This window comes from Melitaea cinxia, chromosome 25 (assembly GCF_905220565.1).
Source record: "Melitaea cinxia chromosome 25, ilMelCinx1.1, whole genome shotgun sequence".
In the NCBI taxonomy this organism is placed as follows: Eukaryota; Metazoa; Arthropoda; class Insecta; order Lepidoptera; family Nymphalidae; genus Melitaea; species Melitaea cinxia.
This window is the reverse complement of record NC_059418.1, coordinates 1,279,339-1,306,777: the sequence shown is the minus strand read 5'-3', so window position 1 is coordinate 1,306,777 and position 27,439 is coordinate 1,279,339. Positions and strand designations below refer to the sequence as shown.

General features: G+C 37.8%; 1 protein-coding gene across 1 annotated transcript in view; it reads left to right on the top strand.

Moving 5' to 3' along the window:
* The first annotated feature begins 269 nt into the window (after nucleotides 1-269).
* The window catches only part of LOC123666132 (cytoplasmic aconitate hydratase-like), a 59,682-nt gene continuing 32,512 nt past the window's right edge, over nucleotides 270-27,439 (top strand). The window contains exons 1-11 of the mRNA XM_045600339.1: nucleotides 270-370; nucleotides 7,223-7,318; nucleotides 11,317-11,483; nucleotides 13,388-13,533; nucleotides 14,240-14,309; nucleotides 16,031-16,093; nucleotides 18,187-18,313; nucleotides 18,698-18,828; nucleotides 19,268-19,439; nucleotides 22,100-22,200; nucleotides 23,180-23,296. Of these exons, the coding sequence (XP_045456295.1) occupies nucleotides 364-370; nucleotides 7,223-7,318; nucleotides 11,317-11,483; nucleotides 13,388-13,533; nucleotides 14,240-14,309; nucleotides 16,031-16,093; nucleotides 18,187-18,313; nucleotides 18,698-18,828; nucleotides 19,268-19,439; nucleotides 22,100-22,200; nucleotides 23,180-23,296 (1,197 nt within the window). The 5' untranslated portion in view covers nucleotides 270-363. The remainder of the gene's footprint in view (nucleotides 371-7,222; nucleotides 7,319-11,316; nucleotides 11,484-13,387; nucleotides 13,534-14,239; nucleotides 14,310-16,030; nucleotides 16,094-18,186; nucleotides 18,314-18,697; nucleotides 18,829-19,267; nucleotides 19,440-22,099; nucleotides 22,201-23,179; nucleotides 23,297-27,439) is intronic.

Below are 27,439 nucleotides of genomic sequence, written 5' to 3'. Positions count from 1 at the left end.
AGACAAAATAATTTAAATGGCTCATTTATAGTATGAGAAATTATATTGGATGGGTACGCCACATTTTTTTTATTGAAAAGAAAGAATAAGACCAAAGAAAATAATAATTGGTGAAATAGCTATTTTATTAATATAGAGTTATAGACATTAAAAAGTTAAGAAAGTGTCTTCGAAAAATGCTAGTGTGGAAAAGGTCTCTTAGTATTTATAAACGTAATTTTTGTCGGCACGTCAGACAGTGATTAGGAATGACAGTGATAGTTGTTCGGCTACTATAGTTTTGATGTATTAAAAAGATTTACGATAAATTCCTCTTAGTCCAATCACTAGTTCCTACGTGACTTTTAGCCTGGATTGGATACCATGGCAGGTGTGTATTTTTTTTTTTTAAATATTCATATCAAGAAAATTAGAAAGTTTACCCATATCTGATAAGAACTTTCAAATGACTCTAATCTAAGTATAAAATATTATTTACAAGTCTTAAATTCGTATATTTTCGTGTTATAAATGGATATGATTGCTATGTATGTGTAGAAAAAGTTAATTTTATGTTTATTTAACCTTTGATCTTATGCCTTCGTTTGGTTATGATTTAGGAAGGTAATGAAATTTGAAGGTTATAAAGATGTAAAAAGTTTTTATATGTTATAGGCACTTTTTTTGGAGTAAAGCTTACATATATATGAGAAACAAATTCTTTAAAATTTGATTATATTTTATTGTTACAGTTATAATTCTATTCAATTGTAATATTATACAAATTACGGTAACCTTCCGACAAACAGAATAGTTCATGGATTCACAAGTTGAATTATTGTAACTATAAGCAACAGTAATAATATTTAATACGGTAATATGTACAATCTCGGCGAGAAATTTATGGGGATTTTAATACTATAAAATAAAGGTGTAAAATACCTATTATTAGTTTTTAAAACAAAAAACGTATGAGTAGGCATTCAGACTTGAACTTAGAAGGTTCTAAGCCTTCTATTGATGAAACAAATTTGTTGAAATTGTTCTAAACAAATCAAAAATGTATTTAAGTACACACCAAAAGCACTTCTAGATCGCCATTTTATTAAAAAAGTAACATTCTTTAAATAATTAATTACAGTAGTACGTGTGTTGAAGAATTCAAAGTAACTACACATCATCTTCCTGCCCCTATTCCACTTATGTAGTGTCGGCACATGTTTTTTTCCTCTTCCATTCCTCTCTATTCATCACTTCAGCTCTTTGTCATGTCCTCTTTTTTGGCCTGCCGATCACTCTTAGTCCTTCGACATTCATCCCTAACATTCTTTTACCAAAAGTAACTACATAATTAATCTTTTAAAAAGATATAGTGTTAAACTTTAGTATCCTGCTTTCTGATTCATGATTGTTTGTTACATTTCCGTCATGAATGTGGGTTTAATTTAAATTTAAAAAAAAAGTATCTAGCAATGTCAGTCAGATTTTTTTTACATATAAACACAAGTATTACTTTGATTATCCAAATAACACAATTATGTGTTAAACATATTTGAACATAAAAAAAATCATCATCATCGTTATTACAAAACATTTTTTAATATCATATCAAAAATCAACCATCATTCCATAGCTTAATTGGCAAGAGCACCGACACGGTCAGTCGGAGACGCAGGTTCGATCCCCGCTGGAGCGGTCAGTTTTTGATATGATATTCAAAAATGTTTTGAATTCCTAATGTATGGGTAACACAAAAATAAAATCGTACATATTAATATATATTCAGTCATATATTCGGACTTAAAGACACGTTAAGTCATTTATGTGATTTTATTGTATCTGTGAACAATTTTATCTTATGTTTGGAGCACTTGAATGCTTTCGTTATTGATTCCGAATGTTGGCTCTCTTTGCAATCATTATGTGGATCCACTATCTTCTAATATATAAAATTCTCGTGTCACAGTTTTCGTTGCCATACTCCTCCGAAACGGCTTGACCGATTTTGATGAAATTTTTTGTGCTTATCCGGTATCTATGAGAATCGGCCAACATCTATTTTTCATCCCCCTCAATGTTAGGGGTAGTCCACCCCTAAATTTTTTTTTATTTTTTAGACAAAATTTTTAATTTCTATTTTTTTATGATACAACATTAAAAAATACATACAACCCTAAATTTTCACCCTTCTACCACCAACCCCTATTTCTTAATAGCGTTTAGCGGCAAGACAACGTTTGCCGGGTCAGCTAGTCAATAATAAATTTGAGATCATTAAGATACATGGAACAACTCAGCAAATGTCGCAACATGCAAAATGCTGTTCAAATAATTGTAATTTGTTTGCAAACAAAAATAAAAACAACTTCCATTTTCGCTATGCTAAACTTCAGCCTGTAATATCCCACTGCTGGGCTTAGACCACTTTCCCCATGTAGGAGAAGGATCAGAGCTTAATCCACCACGCTGCTCTAATGCGGTCTGGCGGATAAATATGAATTGTTAATGATAACTCAAAAAGTAGTCATAAGTAGTAGTCCCATTTAAATTTGATCGAGATCTGACGACTACTTTTTGAGTAATCTTTGATAACGCGTATTTACTCGACTATTTTTTCGTCTACTTACGTTGTATTACTTGTCGATACAATTGAAGTCGTTTTTTTTTTCATTTGCGAGCAAACACAATTATGATATGATAATATTATCACTTCAGCCTATCGCAGTCCTCTGCTGGACATGGATGGTCCACTGATGGCTTTCCCAAGCTATAATATGTAAGATATGTTGTGTTCACTGTAATAAGAATGAACATTGTAACCTTTCAAATTGTTACACACATAACTTTCTTATATTGTATCATTCAATTTGTGAATCTAATAAAAAAAAATAATTATAATATATTGTTACTAAATTTAGAGAAGAGTGAAAATTTAGGGTTGTATATATTTTGCAACGCCAAATCATAATAAAACAAAAAATAAATAATTTTTCTAAAAATGAAAAAAAAAAAATTTGGGTGGACTACCCTTAACATTTAGGGGGATGAAAAATAAACTGGTCATCAAAAAAATCGGCCCACCTGCGTTTTTACCGATAATCACGTTTTTTTTAAACAAATCACAACAAAACTTTTTAGTACTGAATAATGTTTTATTGAACTTGTTTATTTACAACAATTTAATCACAATTAAAACATCAAAATGTTTTTTTTTTTAAGATTTTGATTTAAAAATCAGAATCTTTAATTTTACACGATTTTTTGATTAATTTTTAATACGCTCTAGTTTTTTAGTCTTAAATGGTATGCATACAATTGTTGCAATTTAATACTGCGTATTCCCTCCTCTTGCTCGAATGACGGCCTGCATCCGCCGTTTTAATGACCTTATCAAGATTTTAATGGTCTCTTGAGGGATTCGGTTCCATTCTTCCCTAATGGCGGTTTCCAGGTCTCCTAATGTTGTAGGGACTGGATTACGGGCTCTAACCTTTTGTTTTAGGGTGTCCCACATATGCTCTATAGGATTGAGATCGGGGCTTCTTGCTGGCCAGGACATTACCCGAATGCCAACCTCTTGAAGGTAATCGGTGGTGATGCGCGCTACGTGTGGTCGTGCATTATCATGCATTAATTCAAAGTTTTCTCCAATATAGCCGGCATAAGGCATCACATGGTCTTCTAAGATCTCTGTGATATAGCGTGCAGCAGTTAAAGCACCTCTTCGTATGAAAACCAGCTCCGTCCGTCCAGTCAAAGATATTCCACCCCAAAACATTACAGAGCCCCCACCATAACTGACAGTTTCCCTTATGCAACACTGGGTATAACGTTCACCTGGCCGTCGCATGACATTACGGCGTCCATCAGAACCGTGTAAAGTCATTCGACTCTCATCACTAAAAAGAACTGACTCCCATTGGCCTATGGTCCAGTTGATATGATTACGTGCGAATTGAAGTCTGGCTTGTCGATGAGCTGTGGTCAATTGTGGTCCTGTTGCTGGCTTATGTGGTCTTAAATTCTGCTCACGAAGTCTCCTTCTTACAGTACTGTCACTTATAGCCACCCCCCGATCTTCGCGTAAGCGTCGCTGGAGATCAACACCAAATAGGTGTCGATTCCGTAGAGCTGATAACACTATAAAGCGGTCATCTCTTTGAGTTGTCACTCTATGTCTTCCAGATCCAGACCTTCTTCGATACTGCCCAGTCTCCAGAAACCTTTGGTAAACTCGCCGAACTGCAGAACGGCTCAGATTTAACCTCCTGGCCACGATACGTTGACTTATGCCTTGTTGCAGCAAAGCCACAACTTGGGCCGCCTCAGCTTCTGTAGTGTTCATTATTTTTAGTCAAAATGAATCAAAATACAGCCACAGTAAATAAACTTAACGTTATTAACAAGTAATCCCTACAAAGGGCTCTTCCGGACTCAAAGAACGATTCGAATTTGTTACGATGTAAAACCATCAAATCAGTACTCAACAGTGTTTCTGTATAAGAAATGGTTAAGTACCTTCAAGTTCAATAAGATTTACGACAAATAAGATGCCAAACATCGTAACCGACCCTCAAAATAAAAAACAAACGTGTGAAACAGCTTATCTGTGAAACAATCGATAAATATTAAACAAAAAGTGGGTGGGTCGATTTTTTTGATGAACTGTGTAGATGTTGTTCCATTCTCAGACCTACTCAATATGCACACAAAATTTCATGAGAATCGGTCAAGCCATTTAGGAGGAGTTTAACTACAAACACCGCGACACGAGAATTTTATATATTAGATTTTGAAGTAGTGTTATGTTCCTGTGAGTAATGTGACCAGAGACCGGGGATGTGGTCCGTGACAACAGTGTAGTGTCCTGGGGATGCAAGCGTCCATAGACCACGGTAACCGCTTACCAGCAGGCGGAAAATTCGCGTGTTTGCCACCATGGTGGTATTAAAATCTTATATATAAAATTCTCGTGTCACAATTTTAGTTACAATACTCCGAAACGGGCGACCGATTTTTATGAAAATTGTTTGTGTATATCGGGTAGATCTGAGAATCGGCTAACATCTATTTTTTATACCCCTAAGTTATAAGGGTTATAAGGGGTCGCCGCGTTGGCGCAACGGTCACAGCCATGGGTTGCACCTGTCGCGCTGACGGTTGCGGGTTCGATCCCGTACATGACAAACATTTGTATTAGCCATACAGATGTTTGCCGTAGTCTGGGTGTTTTTGCAGTCCTTGTTGGTCTCACCACCGAGCCTCGGAGAGCACGTTAAGCCGTCGGTGCCGGTTGTTATCATGTGTGTACATGACTGTACTGATAGCGATCGTTACTCATAGTAGGGAACATATCCGCCAACCCGCATTGGCGTAGTTATTTAGGCTCTGATCCTTCTCCTACATGGGGAAAGAGGCCTACGCCCAGTAGTGGGATATTACAGGCTGAAGCTTATAAGGGAGGGAATTAAGGGGGGTTCATGACATATATGGCAAAACAACGTTTGCGGAGTCAGCTAGTTTTGATATATAATTTTCACATTGTATACGAAAAAAAACGTTAAAATCACATTAAAATACTTTATCGAAACAACGTATTTTAATAATATGGTCGACGTGCTGAAATCTATTGAAAATAGATTGAATCTATTAGAAAGTGAAATCTATTAGATTAATAGAATTTTGCTTAATGATTTACGTCCGTCAAGCATAAAAGACGCTATAAAGTCTGCAGTAGTTCACGCCTTGAATATAAATGAATAACTGTTCAAGAGTATTAACTCTTATTACATTACTCTTATTACATTATTATATTATTACATTAGTAAAATGAAAGAAATGAATGCTTTATCAAACACATATGTGTAATTGTTGATAATTTAGTGGATTTAAAATGAAAACTGAGGTAGGGCACAGCAGAAATTTCCTGCTCAAAATATGGAGCAGCCCGACTGGGGTAGTACCTCGACCTTACAGAAGATCACAGCAAAATAATACTGTTTTCGAACAGTATTGTGTTCCTGTTGGTGAGTAAGGTGACCAGAGCTCCTGGGGGATTAGGGATTGGGTCGGCAACGCGCTTGCGATGCTTCTGGTGTTACAGGCGTCTATAAGCTACGGTAATCGCTTACCATCAGGTGAACCGTACGCTTGTTTGCCGACCTAGTGGCATAAAAAAAAAAAAAAAAACTGTTTAGAATACAGAAAAATTGTCGGCGTGTTTTATTGAGCAACTTATCGGTACAATAGGAAGTAAGTAAAAGGGAAGAGAAAAAAAAAATGTTGCCAGCATAATACACAAAAAAATAATAACAGTTGCGTTCTCAATTACCAACAATAATCTTAACAGAATGCAAAGGAATTATTATTATTGAGTTTTTATAGTTTTAGAATAGAATAGAAAAAAAAACGAGTGTGCTTTAGACCACACGACTGAAGTAAAATTTCTTTAGCTCCATTTAATTTATATCTCTATCTCAACTTCCGTTCGCCTCGCCCGATCACACTTTTCGTAACGCACTCGTCACGCACCAGCTTACTCCCCAAATCAAGCGCGTGTAAAGAAGTTTTACTTAAAAATGACTAGTGTTCTTTATTGTATTCAAGATTTTTTGTAAAGATGGTAATCGCTTACCATCGGATGAGCCGTATGCTTGTTTGCTGTCCTAGTTGCATAAAAAAAACAACTTCTAAGATATTCATTGAAGTTTTTCACACACATTTTTTATTTATTTACAAGGAGTAATTTTTTATTGCAAATAAAAAAGTGTGTGTTTTATACACATAGCCTTATAGTAGGTAACAAATGTTCAGTTAAATACACAACTGGAATAAATAAATAAGATACAACCATTCTGTTGTAGTGGTGTGAGTGCCTAAAACCGACGGTTTACGGGTTCGATTCCCCGCTCGGGATGGATATTTGTAATTATACAAATATTTCCTTCCGGTTTCGATGTCTGTCATTGTGTGTCACCCCACCGTGTCTCGGAGAGCACGTTGTCAGGGCTGGTCGTTATCATAAATACCTGATAGCGATCGTTACTCATAGAAGGGAAAATATCCACCAACTCGCATTGGAGCAGCATGGTAGATTGAGCTCCAATCCTTCTCCTACATGGAGAAAGAGACCTATGCCCAGTTGTGGGATATCACAGGCTGAATCGTTAAATAAGATACATAGATAAGAAACTTTTCTTCTGACAGGATAAGATCCTCTGCTAGTTGTGTTTAATTGTTTCAGCATCGAACAACCCGTTCAACAGCCTGCTGAAGACGTTGGAGGTGAACGGGAAGAGCTACAAATACTATGATCTTGCGCAACTCGGCGATAAATATGGTGAGTTAGCGTGCTTTTACGCTTTGTGTGAATGTGCATATCGAAACCAGCAATATAAACTAAGCTAACTCATAAAAGTGAACTTTACAATAGAGGCTTATAAAAGGAAAAAACGTGATACCTTTTATATTAATTAAGATACTTATTTGGAATTTTGTATCTTTAATAGTTAATTTGTTCATTGCATTTTCATAATTTTTTTATTACATATAAAAGCACATTTTATCAAGTTGGCATTAAAAAAACCAACATTCATGTTGGCGTACTATAAATTGTTGGTGTCGATATATTTATGCCTAAATATTATAAGGAAAAAAATAGGTAAAAAAACTTTTTAAGTTAAACGGTTTTATGTTAAACATACATTGCAATGTTTAAGATAAATGTACTAAAAACCAAAAAATAATAAAATAGATACAGTCGTGGGAATTATAAACATATGCATAGACTAGACTAAAATAAAACCGTGGGGCACGTCAATTGTCTACAATCGTTGATTAAAATGTTTGTTTTGTAATGTTACACTATAATTAGGCAGTTGTTCAACCGACAACGATGGACGTGTGATAAGTAGGGCTAGAATGTGGAAACAAGCTAGCAAGCTCGATTATAAGCGAGTTTTAGGGTTTCATAGTGGTGAGCGAGTAGTACTTTTATCATATGTTTTGTCGATTAAAGACAAACTACGAGCAGTGAAACGATTCCTCGCCAGCCAGCAGTGTGAATGTCCAACGATAAACTAGTTGAAACATCTCTTTTATTTACATGAAGTGTATAACTATTGGAATTTCCATGAGCAAGAAAATAGTAAGTAATTTCCTCACCGTCTGCGGGCCAACTGCCTATTTTAACGACGAATTAAACGATTCTTCTATCGCACATTAAGTCGATAATTTGTAGACAATTGACGTGCCCCACGGTTTTATTTTAGTCTAGTCTATGCATATGTTTATAATTCCCACGACTGTATCTATTTTATTATTTTTTGGTTTTTAGTACATTTATCTTAAACATTGCAATGTATGTTTAACATAAAACCGTTTAACTTAAAAAGTTTTTTTACCTATTTTTATTTTCTAGTTTTTAGTTTTTATTTCGCATTCTGTTTAATTCATTTAGTGCTTCATTATTGCAAGGCCCATCTTAAATATTGAGGTTGTATAGTGCACTGTATTCTTCTTGTCAAGCCCTTTTATTTGATACCCATATTGGTGGGATTGATAAAAAATTGTTATCAGACATTTGGTACTTGTTGAGACCTTTCATTTGATACCCATGTTGATGGGATTGATAAAACCTAAGTTATCCGCCATTTTGTAGAGGCCACCATCTTGGATTTTAATTTTATATAGTACATTGATTATACTGGTTGAGCACTTTCATTTGATACCCGTATTGATGGGATCGATAAAACCTACGTTATCTGCCATTTTGTAGCGGCCGCCATCTTGTATTTCAATTTTTTATAGTATATTGTATTCTGCTTGTTGAGCCCTTTCATTTGATACCCATATTGATGGGATTGATAAAACCTACGTTATCCATCATTTTGTAGCGGCTGCCATCTTGGATTTCAATTTTTTATAGTATATTGTATTCTGCTTGTTGAGCCCTTTCATTTGATACCCATATTGATGGGATTAATAAAACATAAATTATCCGCCATTTTGTAGCGGCGGCCATCTTGAATTTATAATGATAATGAATAAACATAATTGTATTGTCACCAAAATCCAAAGTGTATACAAAATTTCAGATTAATCGGTTGACAGGAAGAGGGTGAAATTTGAATTACTAAATTTGACCCAAGAATAAAAAATAAAACAAACGGGGTGAGCTAAATAAAACCGTTTAATGACGTGAATTTTAAATAAAAGTAATGTATAAATCAAAATCTTTAGTAAATACAAAGTTACAAAGCCTGTATGTTTAGAATACTGACGTGATTCTTAAATTAAAAGTAACGTATATAGTTTTACCAACCCATAAAACATAAAAACTTAGTATAGCCAACCTTAGCTAAATGTAATAAACATTGCCATATTCAACAGAAAATAATGAAAAAAAAAAAAAAAAAACGTACAAAGCTTAGAGAAGGTCGCTGATAAGCTTAGTCTGTTCTCAAGTAATGTTGTAGGCGGTCTTAGACTACAGTAAGCGCTCACCAGGCTGACTGAAATGATTGTTTGCTATCTTTAAAAAAAAAAAGCAGCTCAAACGGCTTACACATTCCATCGATAGATGTCAGTAGATGTATTTTAAATTGACTAGCCCGTTGCCGCAGTTTGTAGTAACCCTATATTTGTCAAAAAAAATTGCTTGATGTCAGCTGTTCAAAGCCACCTTTTTTTTTTTTTTTTTCTCTAAACCCCCGATATTGTGGTCGGAGCCTGTGTCTACAATGTTCTCTTTCATACCAGTTCTATCAATCATGCCTCTCGTACTTTCATTCTTCATACTATTTTCTTCTGACATTCATCATCTTTCGCCGATCAGGGTGAGTTCCCTTACTAATTTACCTAATGCTACTCTATCTTTATTACTATATCTATTAAACACAGGGTGAAAGAAACAACTTTTTGCTGGCTTATTTCTGTTTACAATTTTCTTATTTGAATACTTGGAGTATTGGAGTAATTTTATTTTCACATTTCCCGTCGATATATACTATCGCCGTGTAAAACATTTCTTATACATTAGTTTTGTTCTTATTTTAAATACTTATCTACTACAATTTTCTTAATTCTAGATACTTAATTTTAGTGTTTTACAACTTAAAATATTTACAATTATCTAACAAGCTCTTATTCTATGTACTTATTTACCTATACTTATTACCTTATATACTACTATATAATTGTAGCATATTTGCTCGCCATTTTAGTCCGAGACATTTATAATTTCTACTATTTTAATGCGACAAGAGCCTTTCGTTCTCCTCTGCCAGAGTCCTTCCCATACATCCTTTCATAATTCCTTGCACATTATTCGGAGGACGCGCGTTATATCCCTCTTGTTCTACAGGAACTTTGTTCTGCAACAAGCTATCAAGTTTCTTCCAGATACAGAGTCCCTGCAGACTGTCTCGCGCACTCTGTGCCAGGGATGTGGAGACTTCTTTTGGTAGCGCCACTGCGTCGGCCAGCACGCCCTTAGCAATACACAACGGACGATCTCGCCAGCTCATCCCACCTCCTTCTAACTGGGCAGGAATCGCTAAAGGCATTGTGCCCAACCTCGTCGAGCTTCGCCCTCCGACAATTCCTGCAAGAAGGCGGAATTTGCCGCGAAGTCCGTGCATTGTGCCTTGAGATGCGGGCCGCCACAGCGGCTACACGCGTCTGCCGATTCTATACAAAATTTCCGGCTATGGCCGTAAGCGAGGCACCGCGAACACTGGACCAGCGGGGACTGGTCCTCGGCCTTTACCCTCTGGAGGTCAATATGTACGTACCCCGCGCTTGTGATCCGTGTCCAGAGGGGTGGCGATGTCTCCAACACCACATGAGCCGTGTGCGGGTTCCTCGCCTTACGGCGATACCGGACTTTCACCCTGCAGGTCTTCTGGTCGAGGCCGTCGAAGAGATGTCGGTTCTGGTTCTTCAGGGCCTTAAGTATGTCTTCATCGGTGTTATCCGAGATAACGCCCCGAAGAACCAGAAGCAAAGCCACCTGTTGAAATACACAGGCCGAAGACGGGCAGCAGCATCTTCGGTGTGAGAAAGTCAGCCCTGCGGTCACCAACCCGCCTGCCCAGTGTGGTGACTATGGGCAACACACGTGAGTTCACGCCATTTTTGGCTCGAATTGTGGAGGCCTATGTCCAGTAGTGGACTGCGAAAGGCTGATGTGATGATGCGATGATGATGAGTCACTTGTTACCTATAACAAGCAGTAAGTTGCTTAATTTAGGGACAGACGGTCGTGTGTGTGTGTGTGTCATCTAAAAAAATGTATTTTGACAGATTTAATTCTAAATTTCATCCCATTTCTTCCAGTTCGTCTCCCGTACAGCATTCGTGTCCTGGTCGAGTCGTGCATACGCAACTGCGACAACTTCCAAGTACTCGAGAAAGATGTCCAAAATGTCCTCGACTGGGAAACGAACCAGAACTCTGAGAACGGCGTCGAGATAGCGTTCAAACCGGCTAGAGTTATACTACAGGTAAAAATCTAACAAAATTAATAAAAAAAATAGTCGGGTTTGTTATCAATAGAAAAAAAACGAGTGTGCGTTAGACCACACGACTGAAGTTAAACTTCTTTAGCAATAGGCCTGCACTGTGTCTTAGATATATGAAACGTAACTGGCTATGAGAGGAAGGGAGAAAGAAAATGTGTGCTCAAACCTCTCTCTCTTGCTGCGTTCGCCTCGCCCGATCACACTTTTCGTAACGCTCTCGTCACGCATTCACCAGCTTACTCCCCAAGTCGAGCGTGCGTAAAGAGGTGTTACTTTAAAAAAAAAACTGTTTTTAATTCACGTCGACAAGTAGTAAAATAGGAACTTGATCTAGGTATGTAATCGTAAAAATACTCAAAAATACTCATTAGGGATAACTCGATATTGCATGTCAGAGCTTCACGAACCTTTCCTATATGGAGAAAAAATAACTATGCCGGGTAGTGGGACATTACAGTCTGAATCACTCAAAATGTGGTAGCGTGTTATTTAAGCTTTTTAGTTTTCAATTTATATGTTAAAATTGTTATTTTAAACTATTAATAATAAGAAAATTAAAATAAAAGTAGTGGACCCGGCAGACTTTGTCCTGTCTGGAAAACAGCTACCAAATTTGATTGCTTACATACCGATAGCAGCGCTACCTACCGGGTCCAATTGAGATAAAAACTACCCTATCTCCCAAGTTGGACCAAATTACAGATGCTAACAAAATGTGATAAAAAGTGGTTCAGTAGTTTCGGAGTTTACTCGACTACGACCCCGGAGGCGAAGCCCCGATGAAGAAAGCCTGGCTAAAGAGGGTAATCTCGAGGCTCGTACCCGGACAGACCCTCGGGCTTGTCAGGAAGACCCACACACACACACCAAGTGGAACCAAATTAAAGATGCTAGCAAAATGTGATAAAAATTGGATGCTAGCAAAATGTGATAAACTCTGGTTTAATAGTGTGGGCACTGCGGTGCTCGGGATGGATGTTTGTATTTTTACAAATATTTATTTCTTTTAATGAAACAACTTTTTTCGGATTTTATCGCGGTTTATTATTATCTTTTGATTCCCGACGTTTCGGATACTTTACAGCAACCATGGTCACGGGGGGACTGAGGTGTCAGACGTCCCAACGTTACAAAGTTATTCGAAACTACCCGACATACATCAATATCTTATATAGTCCTATCTACGCAGAATGTGCTAATTGAGTCTTTAATCTGTGGTGAATTATGCTTGGTTTTTGATTTAATTATATTAATAATGGGGTCCCAAGCAGGTGGTAATTGCCAGCCATCTTCTCTATTGAAATTTGGATGTTTTTTAATTTCAATAGCCTCACGGATCATCCTTGGTTGGAATCGGTGTTCTTTTGCGAGGATCTGTGGTTTATCGAATCTAATATAATGGCTAGCTGTGTCTAGACTGTGTTCACAGATTGCGGACTTAGTATAGCGACGATGTTTTAAGTCAGCTATATGTTCTTTAACGCGAGTTTTGATCGATCGTTCCCCCGTGACCATGGTTGCTGTAAAGTATCCGAAACGTCGGGAATCAAAAGATAATAATAAACCGCGATAAAATCCGAAAAAAGTTGTTTCATTAAATGAGTAAAATTCGCGTAAACATTAGAAAACAGTATATTTATTTCTTGTTTAGATGTCTGTCTTTGTGGATCTCGCCACTGTACCTCGGAGAGCACTTTAAGATGTTTTTCCCGGTTGCTATCATAAATACCTGATAGCGATCGTTACTCATAGTAGGAAACATATCGGCCAATCAGTTGTGGAAAAGCGTGGTCGATTAAGCTATAATCCTCCTACATGAAGAAAGAGGCCTATGCCCAGCAGTATGTTATAGGCTGATCGATCTAAGTTAAAAACATCTTTTCCAGGATCTCACAGGTGTTCCAGCGGTAGTAGATTTCGCTGCTATGCGTGATGCTGTCAAGGATTTGGGTGGTAATCCGGACAAGATCAACCCAATCTGTCCAGCTGACTTGGTCATCGATCATTCTGTGCAAGTCGACTTTGCTCGATCGTGAGTTCAATTTGAAATGTGCACAAAAATATTCTGATGATGATACCATATCTATAACCGACTTAAAAAAATAGAGGAAGTTATTTTTTTGTGTGTTTTTGCTGTGTGGTTACGGCAATGAAGAATATAACCACCCCCTCTCTTCCCGTGGGTGTCGTAAGAGACGACTAAGGGATAACACAGTTTCACTACAACCTTGGAACTTAAAAAGCCGACTGATGGCGGGATAACCATCCAACTGCTGGCTTCAAAAAAAACACAGGCCGAAGATGGGCAGCAGCGTCTTCGGTGCGACAAAGCCAGTACTGCGGTCACCAACCCGTCTACCCAGTGTGGTGACTATGGGCAACACACATGAGTTCACGCCATTTTTGGCGCGAACTTGTGGAGGTCTATGTCCAGCAGTGGACTGCGATAGGCTGAAATGATGATTATGATTTTTTTTGTATGTTACCTCTTAACTTTTTACTGGGTGTACCGATTTTGATTATGTCTATTAAATTTCATTTCCCAATGCGATAGTACACACTAAAATTAATTTCACATAATTGCGTTTGTCTGCAAACAACACAACCAGCTTCCGTTAACATATTAGTAACTAGCATCCCGACCCGGCTATTAGCAATCTAAAATATCTTTAATGAATAAAATTGGAGCTGTTGATTGATTATAAGTATACGAGTATATGTATGACCTTCGTTTTCAGATCTGATGCCCTCGCTAAGAACCAGGAGCTGGAGTTTACAAGGAACAAGGAGAGGTTTCAGTTTCTTAAGGTGATTGTTACAAATGTATTTGTATTTTTTGACAATTTATAAGATGCATTAATTACGCCTTATTCGCGAGAGTTATATTACAGCCTTCTTGGGGGCGTGCAATTAATCGCTGAATGTGTCGATAAACGCAGAACTCGAGAACAGCTGGACCAATACAATTATCTATACAAATAAATAAAATTGGAGTGTCTGTTTGTAATATTAAAACAACCGCTTTTTACTGAATGCACATGGATGTATACACGGTACATTATATAATAATAATATTTTTTACAATTTTTGTCTGTCTGTTTGTTCCGGCTAATCTCTGAAACGGCTGGACCGATTTCGACGGGACTTTCACTGGCGGATAACTGATATAGTAAGGAGTGACTTGGCTACTTTTATTTTAGAAATTTATTTTTGTTAAATGCCACGACGCGGATAAATTCGCGGGCCCTGCTAGTTCTTTTATAAGTTTTGTCATACTTAGTAGAATGTTATTATGAGATGGAAAAATTAAGGGAATCAGGCAAAAATTGTACAATATCAAAAAAAAAAAAAATTTTTTTCTGCAGTTTACAAGACAGAATAACGTCTTTTTTTTTAACCGACTTCCAAAAAGGAGGAGGTTCTCAATTCGACTGTATTTTTTTTTTATGTATGTTACATCAGAACTTTTGACTGAGTGGAGCGATTTCGACAAATTTTCTTTTAATCGAAAGGTGGTGTGTGCCAATTGGTCCCATTTAAATTTATTTGAGATCTAACAACTACTTTTCGAGTTATATCTAATAATGCGTTTTTACTTGACGCTTTTTTCGTCGACCTACGTTGTATTATACCACATAACTTTCTACTGGATGTACCGATTTTGATAATTCTTTTTTTGTTGGAAAGGGGATATCCCTAATTTGGTTTTCGTACCATGATAAGGAAACCAGGATCTGATCATGGGATCCCGGAGAAATTGATGGAAATTCTTGAAAATCTGCAATAACTTTTTACTGGGTGTACCGATTTTGATAATTCTTTTTTTGTTGGAAAGGGGATATCCCTAATTTAGTACCATGATAAGGAAACTAGGATCTGATGATGGGATCCCAGAGAAATCGAGGGAACTTCTTGAAAATCCGCAATAACTTTTTACTGGGTGTACCGATTTTAATAATTTTTAATTTAATCGAAAGCTGATGTTTGTCATGTGGTCACATATAAATTTTATTGAGATCTGATAACTACTTTTTGAGTAATCTTTGATAACGCGCAGTTACTTGACTATTTTTTCGTCGATCTACGTTGTACTACTCGTCGATGTAATTGAAGTCGGTTTTTTTTTTCGTTTGCGAGCAAACACAATTATTATATCACTAGTTCGGCAAACAAGCGTACGGCTTACCTAATGGTAAGCGGTTACCGTAGCTTATAGACGTCTGCAACACCAGAAGCATCGCAAGCGCGTTGCCGACCTAATCCCCAATCCCCCCAGGAGCTCTGGTTACCTTACTCACCAACAGGAACACAATACTGCTTGAAAACAGTATTATTTAGCTGTGGTCTTCTGTAAGGTCGAGGTACTACCCCAGTCGGGCTGCTCCATATTTTGAGCAGGAAATTCCTGCTGTGCCCTACCTCAGTTAAACGTCTAACGTCTATTAGTTTATCTACATAGTTATATCTAAAATATATATATTATGTATTAAGAGCAGTTCTTGAAATAATATATTTAATTAATTTCCCAGTGGGGTGCTCAAGCGTTCAACAATATGCTGATAGTTCCTCCTGGGTCTGGAATTGTTCACCAGGTGAGTGCAAATGTTCTGTTCTTGTAATTGAAATGAAATGAATTGAAAATATTTATTTCGCCATAAGGTCAAAATATTACATTGACTAAAAACTAAAAGGAAAAAAAAAACAAGGTAGCGAAACATACGTACTTTTTTGATTGGGTGGAACGATTTCGGTGATATTTTTCTAATCGAAAGTTGGTGCGTGTCATGTGGTCACATTTAAATTTACTTGAGATCTGACAAGTACTTTACGAGTTATATCTAATAGTGCGTATATACTTGACTATTTTTTCGTCGACCTACGTTGTATTATACCGTATAACTTTTCACCGGATATACCAATTTTGATGATCTTGTTTTGATCGAAAGCTCCTGCTTGTCCTGTAGTCTCATTTAAAGTCATCGAGATCTGATTACAACTTTTTGGGTAATCTTTATGTGTGTGTACTGTGTGGCTACGGGACTAAAGAATACAGCCACCCCCTCTCTTCCCGTGGGTGTCGTAAGAGGCGACTAAGGGTTAACACAGTTCCGCTACCACTTTGGAACTTAAAAAGCCGACCGGTGGCGGGATAACCATCCAACTGCTGGCTTTGAAATACACAGGCCGAGGACGGGCAGCAACGTCTTCGGTGCGACAAAGCCAGCCCTGCGGTCACCGACCCTTTTCTTTTTTTTTTTTTTTTTTTTTTAACGTGGGGAAAATCCATCATGGACACCCTCCGGTAGGGGGGGCTCGGAGGGGATTCAGACTCTTACTGAATAAAAACCGCCACGTGTGTTCTGCCGTACGCCAATGTGGCGGGGTCACAAGGACGCTGTTAGCTCTTTCGCAACCCCGCCGGCGCTTGCCCTTTCGGGCCCACCGCGGTGCAGAGCACCTCGGAGGGCGCACTCGAACACGAAGCGCACCCTCCCCTCCTTGGGGGGACCGTGCAAGTTGGACGACGAATCCCCCGACCCATCGCCCGCGTGCCCCCCCCCGCGGGCAGGGGGACACCCCCCGCCCGCATTGCGCCTGTGGGTGCTACAATCCCGCGCCGCCCCGGCGCCCCAGGCCTAGCCCGGCGTTTCGGCTCGCCAGGCACCTAGCCCGGGGCGGACAATGTCAGCCCGACGAAGCCGACAAAGGCCAGGGTGGCCGCAGTCAAGGCCCTCCAGCCGACCGCAGCCTCGGCGCGAGAAAGCGCCCTCGCACGCCTTAGGGCGGGCGAGCGAACCCGCCCACCCCGTCCTCCGCGTGGGGGAAGGAAAGACCGACCCCCACGTCACCGCGCCGTCTCAGCGCCACACACACCGCCGCGCCTCCGCGCCAACACACCCGCGCTCGCAGGACCACCCCAGTACTAGACCAGAGCGGGACCCGGAGCGCATCGTCTGGTTTTGGTCCGCGGGGATCCGAAGACCCCTACCGCCCGCAGTCGTGAAACCGCAGGCGGCACTCCCCTATCCGCCACCCGGGGGACGCGCCCAGTAGAAGTCCAGAAACTCCTCCCCTTGGAGCCCAGGTCCCAAACCTAAGTCTGGGGCCTGGGCTCCAAAGGCCTGGGGCGGTCACCGACCCGCCTGCCCAGCGTGGTGACTATTGGTAAAACACATGAGTTCACGTTATTTTTGGCGTAAACTTGTGGAGGCCTATGTCTAGCAGTGGACTGTATAGGCTGTAATAATGATGAGTAATCTTTGATAACGCGTATTTACATTACTAATTTTTCGTCTACTTACGTCGTATTACTTGTCGATGTAATTGAAATCGTTCTTTTTTTTTGCTTTCGTGAGCAAACATAATTATTTTTGTGTACAATCTACTGAACGAATTACCTCGTTACGTTTCTCGGAACGCCATCTATCGGAACCTAATAAGATTCTGATTGATGGCGTAACGACGTTTTTTAATAACGTTCCGTTAGATGGCGTTATTTGATTAGTTAATTTACCATTTGATATGGTATTAATCTGTTTCTTAGACTAGTAAGCCTTTTTTGTGCCTATTTAGAGAGTCGATCTGAAGGAGTAAACTCCAGTTGTGCGTCGGAGCTGACACACACTTTTTTAATAATATATTTGTTGTGTACAATAAAGTATAAAATGATATATAATATTTTCAGGTGAATTTGGAGTACCTAGCCCGCGTGGTGTTCACCGGTGAGCTCTTGCATCCAGACTCGGTGGTGGGGACGGACAGCCATACCACAATGATCAACGGTCTCGGAGTTGTCGGATGGGGTGTGGGGGGTAAGTATATCAGTAATAATAATGATACCAATAATAATCTTAATTTCGGAACTAAAGCTAGTACAAATATTATATAATGTTTAAAATTTTTGCATTTTTATGTTTACAACTTTAAATAATTCACTGTAGTTGATCCGAAAAAAATCATTAAATGTCAGTATGATGAGATCTGAGTTGTTTTTACAATATTGCTTAACAATGAATTCTGAAAATTTATATATACGGCACATAAAAAAATTACACATAAATTTTGGGTATGGGGGGGCGGATAGTCTAAAGCCTCGCCACATATCAAGTGGGGTCACCGATGGGGTCAAAAAGTTGGTAAAAAAAAATCGCGGAATTAATGATTGACCGCTTATGATAAAAATGTTTATTTGACAGGTATAGAAGCAGAGGCGGTAATGCTGGGTCAAGCCATCAGCATGTTGCTACCGAAGGTGGTGGGCTACAAACTGGTGGGAGAATTGGACCCGCTCGTCACCTCAACGGACTTAGTGTTGACCATTACTAAGGTAACAAGGGCTTATTATTTTTAGTGTTTTTCTTATAGGTCGGCAAACAAGAGTACGGCCCATCTGATGGTAAGCGATTACCGTAGCCTATAGACGCCTGCAACATCAGAAGCATCCCAAGCGTATTGCCGACCATATCCACGATCCCCCCAGCAGCTCTGGCCACCTCACCCACCACAGGAACACAACACCGTGACCTTCTGTGAGGTCGAGGTGCTTCCCCAGTCGGGCCGCTCCAGCTGCACTCCGGCCCAGTAATGACAGTTACAAGTGCGAGTGTGGCCCAGCACCTGCGCTCGCTGGGCGTGGTGGGCCAGTTCCTTCGGCCCAGTAATGACCGTTACAAGTGCGAGTGTGGCCCAGCACCTGCGCTCGCTGGGCGTGGTGGGCCAGTTCCTTCGGCCCAGTAATGACCGTTACAAGTGCGAGTGTGGCCCAGCACCTGCGCTCGCTGGGCGTGGTGGGCCAGTTCGTGGAGTTCTTCGGGCCGGGCGTCGCGGCGCTGAGTATCGCCGACCGCGCCACCGTCGCCAACATGTGCCCCGAGTTCGGCGCCACCGTCGCGCACTTCCCCGTCGACGGCCGCTCGCTCCAGTACCTCCGGCAGACGAGTAAGTTAAGGTCGATGCTCCCTGCCAAATATCCTTTGTCAGCACTCCCACTACCAAGGCAACGTTAAGCTGACTATACATTTATAATTACTATAAATAATAGCTGTAGTCTTTGTTTCAATAAATAATTATATTTTTTAATCTCCGTGTTCTCAATAACTTAATTAGTACGTCTATGCTTCATTATTGCTTATTTATTGCTTGTCTATTTGTTGCTTATTTGTTGCTGTCTTGTACTGCGGTCACCAACCCGCTTGCCCAGCGTGGTGACTATGGGCAAAACACATGAGTTCACGTTATTTTTGGCGTAAACTCGTGGAGGCCTATGTCCAGCAGTGGACTGTATAGGTTGTAATGATTGATGATGATATTGCTTGTCTGGGGGTTGCGTTTGATTTGTAGCATGTTGTAGTGTTTCTGTGGAATGTTAGTCTTAGACTGATATCACGTTGTAGGAAATAACAAGCTACGTATTTTTTTTTTAAATTCTTTTATTGATATTTAGAAACTTTTTTCCTACATGGACACGCCGGTCCCATTGTACCTTTTACAAAACAATCGCAACACGCAAAAAAAAGTTAAAAAAAAATACGTCAATTACTAAAATCTAGTTACATAAATAAACAAGGGATAATTTAAACTAATCAAAAATCATTCTAGCAGATTTTGATAAGGGCTTCTATAGAATACTTTGCACCATCCCAACATCGAACGAACAAAGTTTTAAAGCCCTGAACAATACTTGTCTTTGAGTCTGCAATTTGACACATTCCATCAACAGGTGATATAAATCTTCTCATAATTTTTTTCATAAGGAATCCAAAACTCTTTGATGGAACATGTCCCAACTTAAAACGATGAGCTGTAATAATATACAATCTATTAATTTTGTAATGGTTAAACCACTTAATTTTGAATTAGTTCACTTTTTTGAAGAAAAATACACTAAAACGCTACTAGATTTTAGGTATTAGAGAGACTGCACATTGTTGGTTTTTGTACTTCTAGTATTAGAGAGACTACACATTGTTGGTTTTTGTACTTATAGTATTAGAGACACCGCACATTGTTGGTTTTTGTACTTATAGTATTAGAGACACCGCACATTGTTGGTTTTTGTACTTATAGTATTAGAGAGACTGAACATTGTTGGTTTTTGTACTTATAGTATTAGAGAGACTACACATTGTTGGTTTTTGTACTTATAGTATTAGAGACACCGCACATTGTTGGTTTTTGTACTTATAGTATTAGAGAGACTGCACATTGTTGGTTTTTGTACTTATAGTATTAGAGAGACTGCACATTGTTGGTTTTTGTACTTATAGTATTAAAGTGACCGCACATTGTTGGTTTTTGTACTTATAGTATTAGAGAGACTGCACATTGTTGGTTTTTGTACTTATAGTATTAGAGAGACTGCACATTGTTGGTTTTTGTACTTATAGTATTAGAGAGACTGCACATTGTTGGTTTTTGTACTTATAGTATTAAAGTGACCGCACATTGTTGGTTTTTGTACTTATATTATTAAAGAGACCGCACATTGTTGGTTTTTGTACTAATATTATGAGAGACACCGCATATTGTTGGTTTTTGTATTTATAGTATTAGAGAGACCGCACATTGTTGGTTTTTGTATTTATAGTATTAGAGAGACTGCACATTGTTGGTTTTTGTACTTTTAGTTTAAAGTGATCTCATGTTGTTGGTTTATTGGTAGATTGTTAGTGAAGGTGAAATAATTTACTTTTTAATCGACTTCAAAAAAATAGGAAAGATCTCAATACGAATATTTTTTTATGTATGTTATCTCAGAATTTTTGACTGCTTGGACCGAAAACACTGTTGTTTTTTTTTAACATTTCAATTCGCAAGAGTGCAGAGGCAATTGCATGAAAATAAATTTAAAGTTACAAACTAAAATTTTTCTAAAATTCGGTGCAGGATTACATAGTTGATAAAGATGTGTGGACTTAGTGACGCTGTATTTCATGCAAGATATTACTAATTGTGTACTAAAACACAGTATTTTTTCTTCAAAAGAGTAACTGCTGAGTTTCTTGCCGATTCTTCTCTGCGGAATCTACATTCCGAATCGGTGGTAACTTTACTTTTAACGATGATTAATTATAATGACAGTACTGTGTGGCTACGGTACTAAAGAATATAGCCACCCCCTCTCTTCCCGTGGGTGTCGTAAGAGGTGACTAACGGATAACACAGTTCCACTACCACCTTGAAACTTAAAAAGCCGACCGAAGACGGGATAACCATCCAACTGCTGGCTTTGAAATACACAGGCCGAAGACGGGCAGCAGCGTCTTCGGTGCGACAAAGCCAGCCCTGCGGTCACCAACCTGCCTGCCCAGCGTGGTGACTATGGGCAAAACACATGAGTTCACGTTATTTTTGGCGTAAACTTGTGGAGGCCTATGTCCAGCATTGGACTGTACAAGCTGTAATGATGATGATGAATTATAATAAAATAAATTAGTTAAAACTTTATTTTAAACTGTAAAGTTATAATAATATAATAAAGTTGCATCAGTTGCTACAGGCGACCTTATCGCTTAAGCAGCGATTTCTTTTCGACAATCTTTGGGCAAAGGACCAGAATTGTTAGTAGGGCTGTGACTATTTTAAATATAATATTACAGATCGCTCGGCGGAGAAGATAAAAGTCATCGAGGAGTATCTGAAAGCGACCAAACAGTTCAGGAACTACAGCGACCCCTCCCAAGATCCCGTGTTTTCAAAGGTATGATTTTATATTGATATACGTTTTAAGTTTTCGACTCTATATATAAATATTTAAACGCCACACACTAAACACCCCCTCCCCACTATAATTCCTGTCTCGGGGGTACGGAAGCACGCAATACACAAGCAAATACGCGCAGACAACTACAAACATCTCATATGGCTAATATAAATGGTTTGCTATGAGCGGGTATCGAATACAGCTTACCTGTTTGTAAGCGATTACCGTAGCTTAAAGATTTCTGCAACACCAGAAGCATTGCCTACCCTATCCCCAATTCCCCCTCCCCCCAGGAGCTCTTACTCACCCAGTAACGCAGCACTTCTTGAAAACAGTATTATTTAGCTGTGATCTTCTGTAAGGTTGAGGTACTTCCCCAGTCGGGTTGCTCTAGACTTTGATAATGATATTTACTCCCGTCTCCTACCACAGTTTATATAAAGATCACTCTTTATTGAATTTGGAAACTGCACGTAAGAGAGACTACTGCAAGAGGAATTCAGATGTCATCACATCATGACAGATGAAAATTGTTGGGAACCTATGTCATGTATAAAATATTCTGCTTCTAAATAATTAAACTCATGCCATTTTTGGCGCGAACTTGTGGAGGCCTTTGTCCAGCAGTGGACTGCAAAAGGCTGAAATGATGAAATAATTAAATTTCGACCCGATATTTAATTCAATAAATATAATTAAAACTCGACCACGCAAACGTTTTTTTGCCATATATGTTATTAACCCCCCTATAACTTAGGGGTATGAAAAGTAGATGTTGACTGATTCTCAGATCACGGGTAGATAATATGATATGCACACAAAATTTTGTAAAAATCGGTCCGGCCGTTTCGTAGCAGTATTGTAACTAACATTGTGACACGAGAATTATGTATAAGATTAATAAGTATTATATATTTTCTTTTTTTTTTCTCATGTCGTAAAAAATTGTAAAAATATGATATATTAACCATTCCAGGTGGTGGAGTTAGATCTGTCGACAGTTGTGACGTCAGTCAGCGGTCCCAAGAGGCCCCAGGACAGGGTCTCCGTGTCCGTCATGAAGAAGGACTTCAACGACTGCCTGAGCAATAAGGTCAGGTCTTTTCTGATTTAGTGGTTCGTGTACCGTGCCGGAGCCTACACACCGGTGGTTTCCCTTAAACTAAACAATTAATACTTGTATTTCTTGTCGGTTTGAATGTCTGCCCTTTTGTGTCTCCCCACTGTGTATCCGCTAATACGCAGTTGAGCAGCGTGGTGGATTAAGCTCTGATCCTCTCCTACATGCAGAAAGAGGCCAACAGTGTGATGCTACAGGTTGAAACGTAATTTTTTTTAATAATTTTTGTGGAAATAAATAGTTTAGATGTGTTCAGATGTATGGATTTAGTGCAGTAAAGATAGACTCGGCAAACATTGTCTTGCAGCTAAACGCTATTTAAAAATAGGGGTTGGTGGTAGAAGGGTGAAAATTTAGGGTTGTATGTATTTTTCAACGCCAAATCATAATAAAATAAAGAAAAAATAATTTATCTAAAAATTAAAAAAAAAATTGGGGTGGACTACCCTTAAAATTTAGAGGTATGAAAAATAGATGTTGTTCGATTTTCAGACCTACCCGATATGCACATAAAATTTCATGAGAATCGGTCCAGCCGTTTCGGAGGAGTTTAACTACAAACACCGCGACACGAGAATTTTATATATCAGATTACTACCTGGGTGACCGAGCTTAGCTCGGTATTTTTTAGTAAATCGTGTTTTTAACCGACTTCCAAAAAAGGAGGAGGTTCTCAATTCGACTGTATTTCTTTTTTTTATGATGTATGTTACATCAGAACTTTTGACCGGGTAGACCGATTTCGACAAATTTTGTTTTAATCGAAAGGTGGTGTGTGCCAATTGGTCCCATTTAAATTTATTTGAGATCTAACAACTACTTTTCGAGTTATCTTATACTATTAAACGAGCAATTCTTGTATATATATATATAATCTGAATCTCGGAAACGGCTCCAACGATTTCCATAAAATTTAGTATATAGGAGGTTTCGGGGGAGATAAATCCATCTAACTAGGATTCATTTTTAGAAAATGACGTTTTATCCCTGTTTTTAGGGAGTGAAAAAATAGCTACAATATCGTTAGAATACGAAGGTAAATTTCGCACTTGTCATTAAAGTTGTAATAGCTCGGTGGGAAATCGGCCGGTCGGGATCAACCGAGGAGATCATGGTTCAAATCCCAATGTCTCTGATCAATTATTTTTTTCCTTTTTTTTAATTGCACTCGTTATTTTAAAAAAATATTATTCATATTTTATAAATATGTAATTCGAATTTAAATATGAATTCCAAAAAACACGATTTACTAAAAATACCGAGCTAGGCTCGGTCACCCAGGTACTATCTAATAATGCGTTTTTACTTGACGCTTTTTTCGTCGACCTACGTTGTATTATATCGCATAACTTTCTACTGGATGTACCGATTTTGATAATTCTTTTTTTGTTGGAAAGGAGATGTCCCAAATTTAGTACCATGATAAGGAAACCAGGATCTGATGATGGGATCCCAGAGAAATCGAGGGAATCTCTTGAAAATCCGCAATAACTTTTTACTAGGTGTACCGATTTTGATAATTCTTTTTTTGTTGGAAAGAAGATATCCCTAGTTTAGTGCAATGATAAGGAAACCAGGATCTGGTGATGGGGTCCCAGAGAAATTGAGGGAACTTCTTGAAAATCCGCAATAACTTTTTACTGGGTGTACCGATTTTAATCATTTTTAATTTAATCGAAAGCTGATGTTTGTCATGTGGTCACATATAAATTTTATTGAGATCTGATAACTACTTTTTGAGTAATCTTTGATAACGCGTAGTTACTTGACTATTTTTTCATCGATCTACGTTGTATTACTCGTCCATGTAATTGAAGTCGTTTTTTTTTTCGTTTGCGAGCAAACACAATTATTTGGAAATCAAATATAAATACGAATTACATATTTATGAAATATGAATAATATTTTTTTTACCGACAGTTATAAAAAATATAAAAAAAAATAAACGAAAAGAATTAAAAAATAATAATGATAAAATATGAATAAGATTTTTCGATTTTACCGATATGATAATAAAAAATAAGAACTGACTATTTAAATAAAAAATAACGAGTGCAATTAGAGAAAAAAGGATAAATAATAATTAATCTGGAAACATGAGGTTTTGAACCTTGGTCTTTTGGGTCGATCGCGACCGGCCAATTTCCCATCTGAGCTATTACAACTTTATTGACATTTGCGAAATTCACCTTCGTATTCTAACGATATTGTAGCTATTTTTCCATTGCCTAAAAACAGGGATAAAACGACATTTTATAAAAATGAATCCTAGCTAGATTTATTTATCTTCCCCGATATCCCCTACATCTCCTATTCGAGATTCAGATTCTATATATACAAGAATTGAACGTTTAATCGTATAAGATTATTTAATACTATTAGTTAGATTAAAATAAAAGTTTAAAATACCGCCTTCAAAACGAAATCGTTGTTGCCGATTTTATTATTTAATTTTATATTTTACTTTTTTTTTGTGTCTGTAATAGGTTGTTTTGTAAACTATAGTAGGACTTATTTCTAGATTAGATCAGGTAGATTATAATCAGTCAGTTCTCAGTTCAGCCTATGGTAGCCCACTGCTGAACATAGGCCTCCCCAGGTTCGCGCCAGGCAGTAGGTTCCCCTAAAATAGCCGTACACTATGCCTCACCGGCAAAAAATGCTCATAACATGAAAACTACTCGGTCGAACTGAATTGATTTTTTACGGGACCAAATAACAACTATTCCGCATCAAAAAAAAAAAAAAAAAAAACAATTACGTAATTCGGATCTTAAATCTGTAAGTAATCGGTGAACATATCGACAAGTATCGTGAAAATTACATCGTCTAACGGCCGAACCCAATATTCAGTCTATCTCTGGTTATGTCCTACTAGAGACAGAAATATCTATCTATCATTCATTTTACTGACCCAATAAACTTGTCGACGATAGGCAATCCTATCCTTCAAAGCTATCTATCGACGAGAGGGAGGATAGCTTACCAGAGATAACAGTTCGTATGAATATGACAGTATATGCGTCCCAATAATAAGTTCTATCTGTCAGTAACGTTGGTTATCTTTAGTAACAACAATATCCGATCTATAGTTTTCGGGGGATAACTAAGATTTATTAATTGCAAAAGTATTTTCTTTGTTTAAAATAAAATTAATTTCGAGTGAAAAATAATGGCAGACTCAAGTTCAAGTAGCAGTTCAAGTGATATTGCTCTTTTGCAACAACTAATTGAATAAACTGTTTAATAAAATAATTGAATAAATTGTTACTTTACTCACCTTGTAAATAAAACAAACAATTTGGTGAATGATTGTATAATTTGCGATGATTTGTATAATTTGAATTTTGATTTGTTAAAAAAATTATACAAATTCAAACGAAACGACGATTCATTAAAGCGTAATGACCTCGTAGCGTCTTTTCGTGTCATGTTAAAACGTTCCGTTACTAGATTTACCATGCATTCCATATTAAAATAATATCATTTATTATAAATTAAAAAGTCTGTGTAAAAATTATTTTTGTCCATATTTTTATAAAACAAGATTACTTTAATATGAATAAAATTTGTATGACAAATTTAAATACTACAAAACATCTGTGTAACATTACTGAGGCCGTCTGTGACGCTGCGTATACTGGAATGTAAGGGAGAGCTCAGGTAGCCGGTCTATCTACAGCTAACTGGAGATAGTAGTCCCCTATGCGAATTATTGGGACAACTACAAAGGATAGATAGTTAGTTATTAGCAGTCGATGATAACTACCTATCTCTATCTTTAGATTGAATATTGGGTTCGGCCGTAAGTTAGCGTAAAATGTTCATAGAATAAAAACTACAGCGCTAAACTGAATTAAATTTTATGAGACCGAATGGCAATTATTCCGCATTGAACAAAAAGAAAAAAAAAACACGTAAATCGGGTCAGAAATCACAGCGTACACATAAAAAAAAAAAAAAACCAAACAAATTGAGTTTCCTCCTTTTTACTTGAATAAAAAAAATGTTTACAAAAATAAAAAAAAGAAACTTAAATCACATTGACAAGTAGACGATAATAAAACAAATAAGAAAATTTTGGAAATGATACCACAAAAAATAATAAAAAATAAT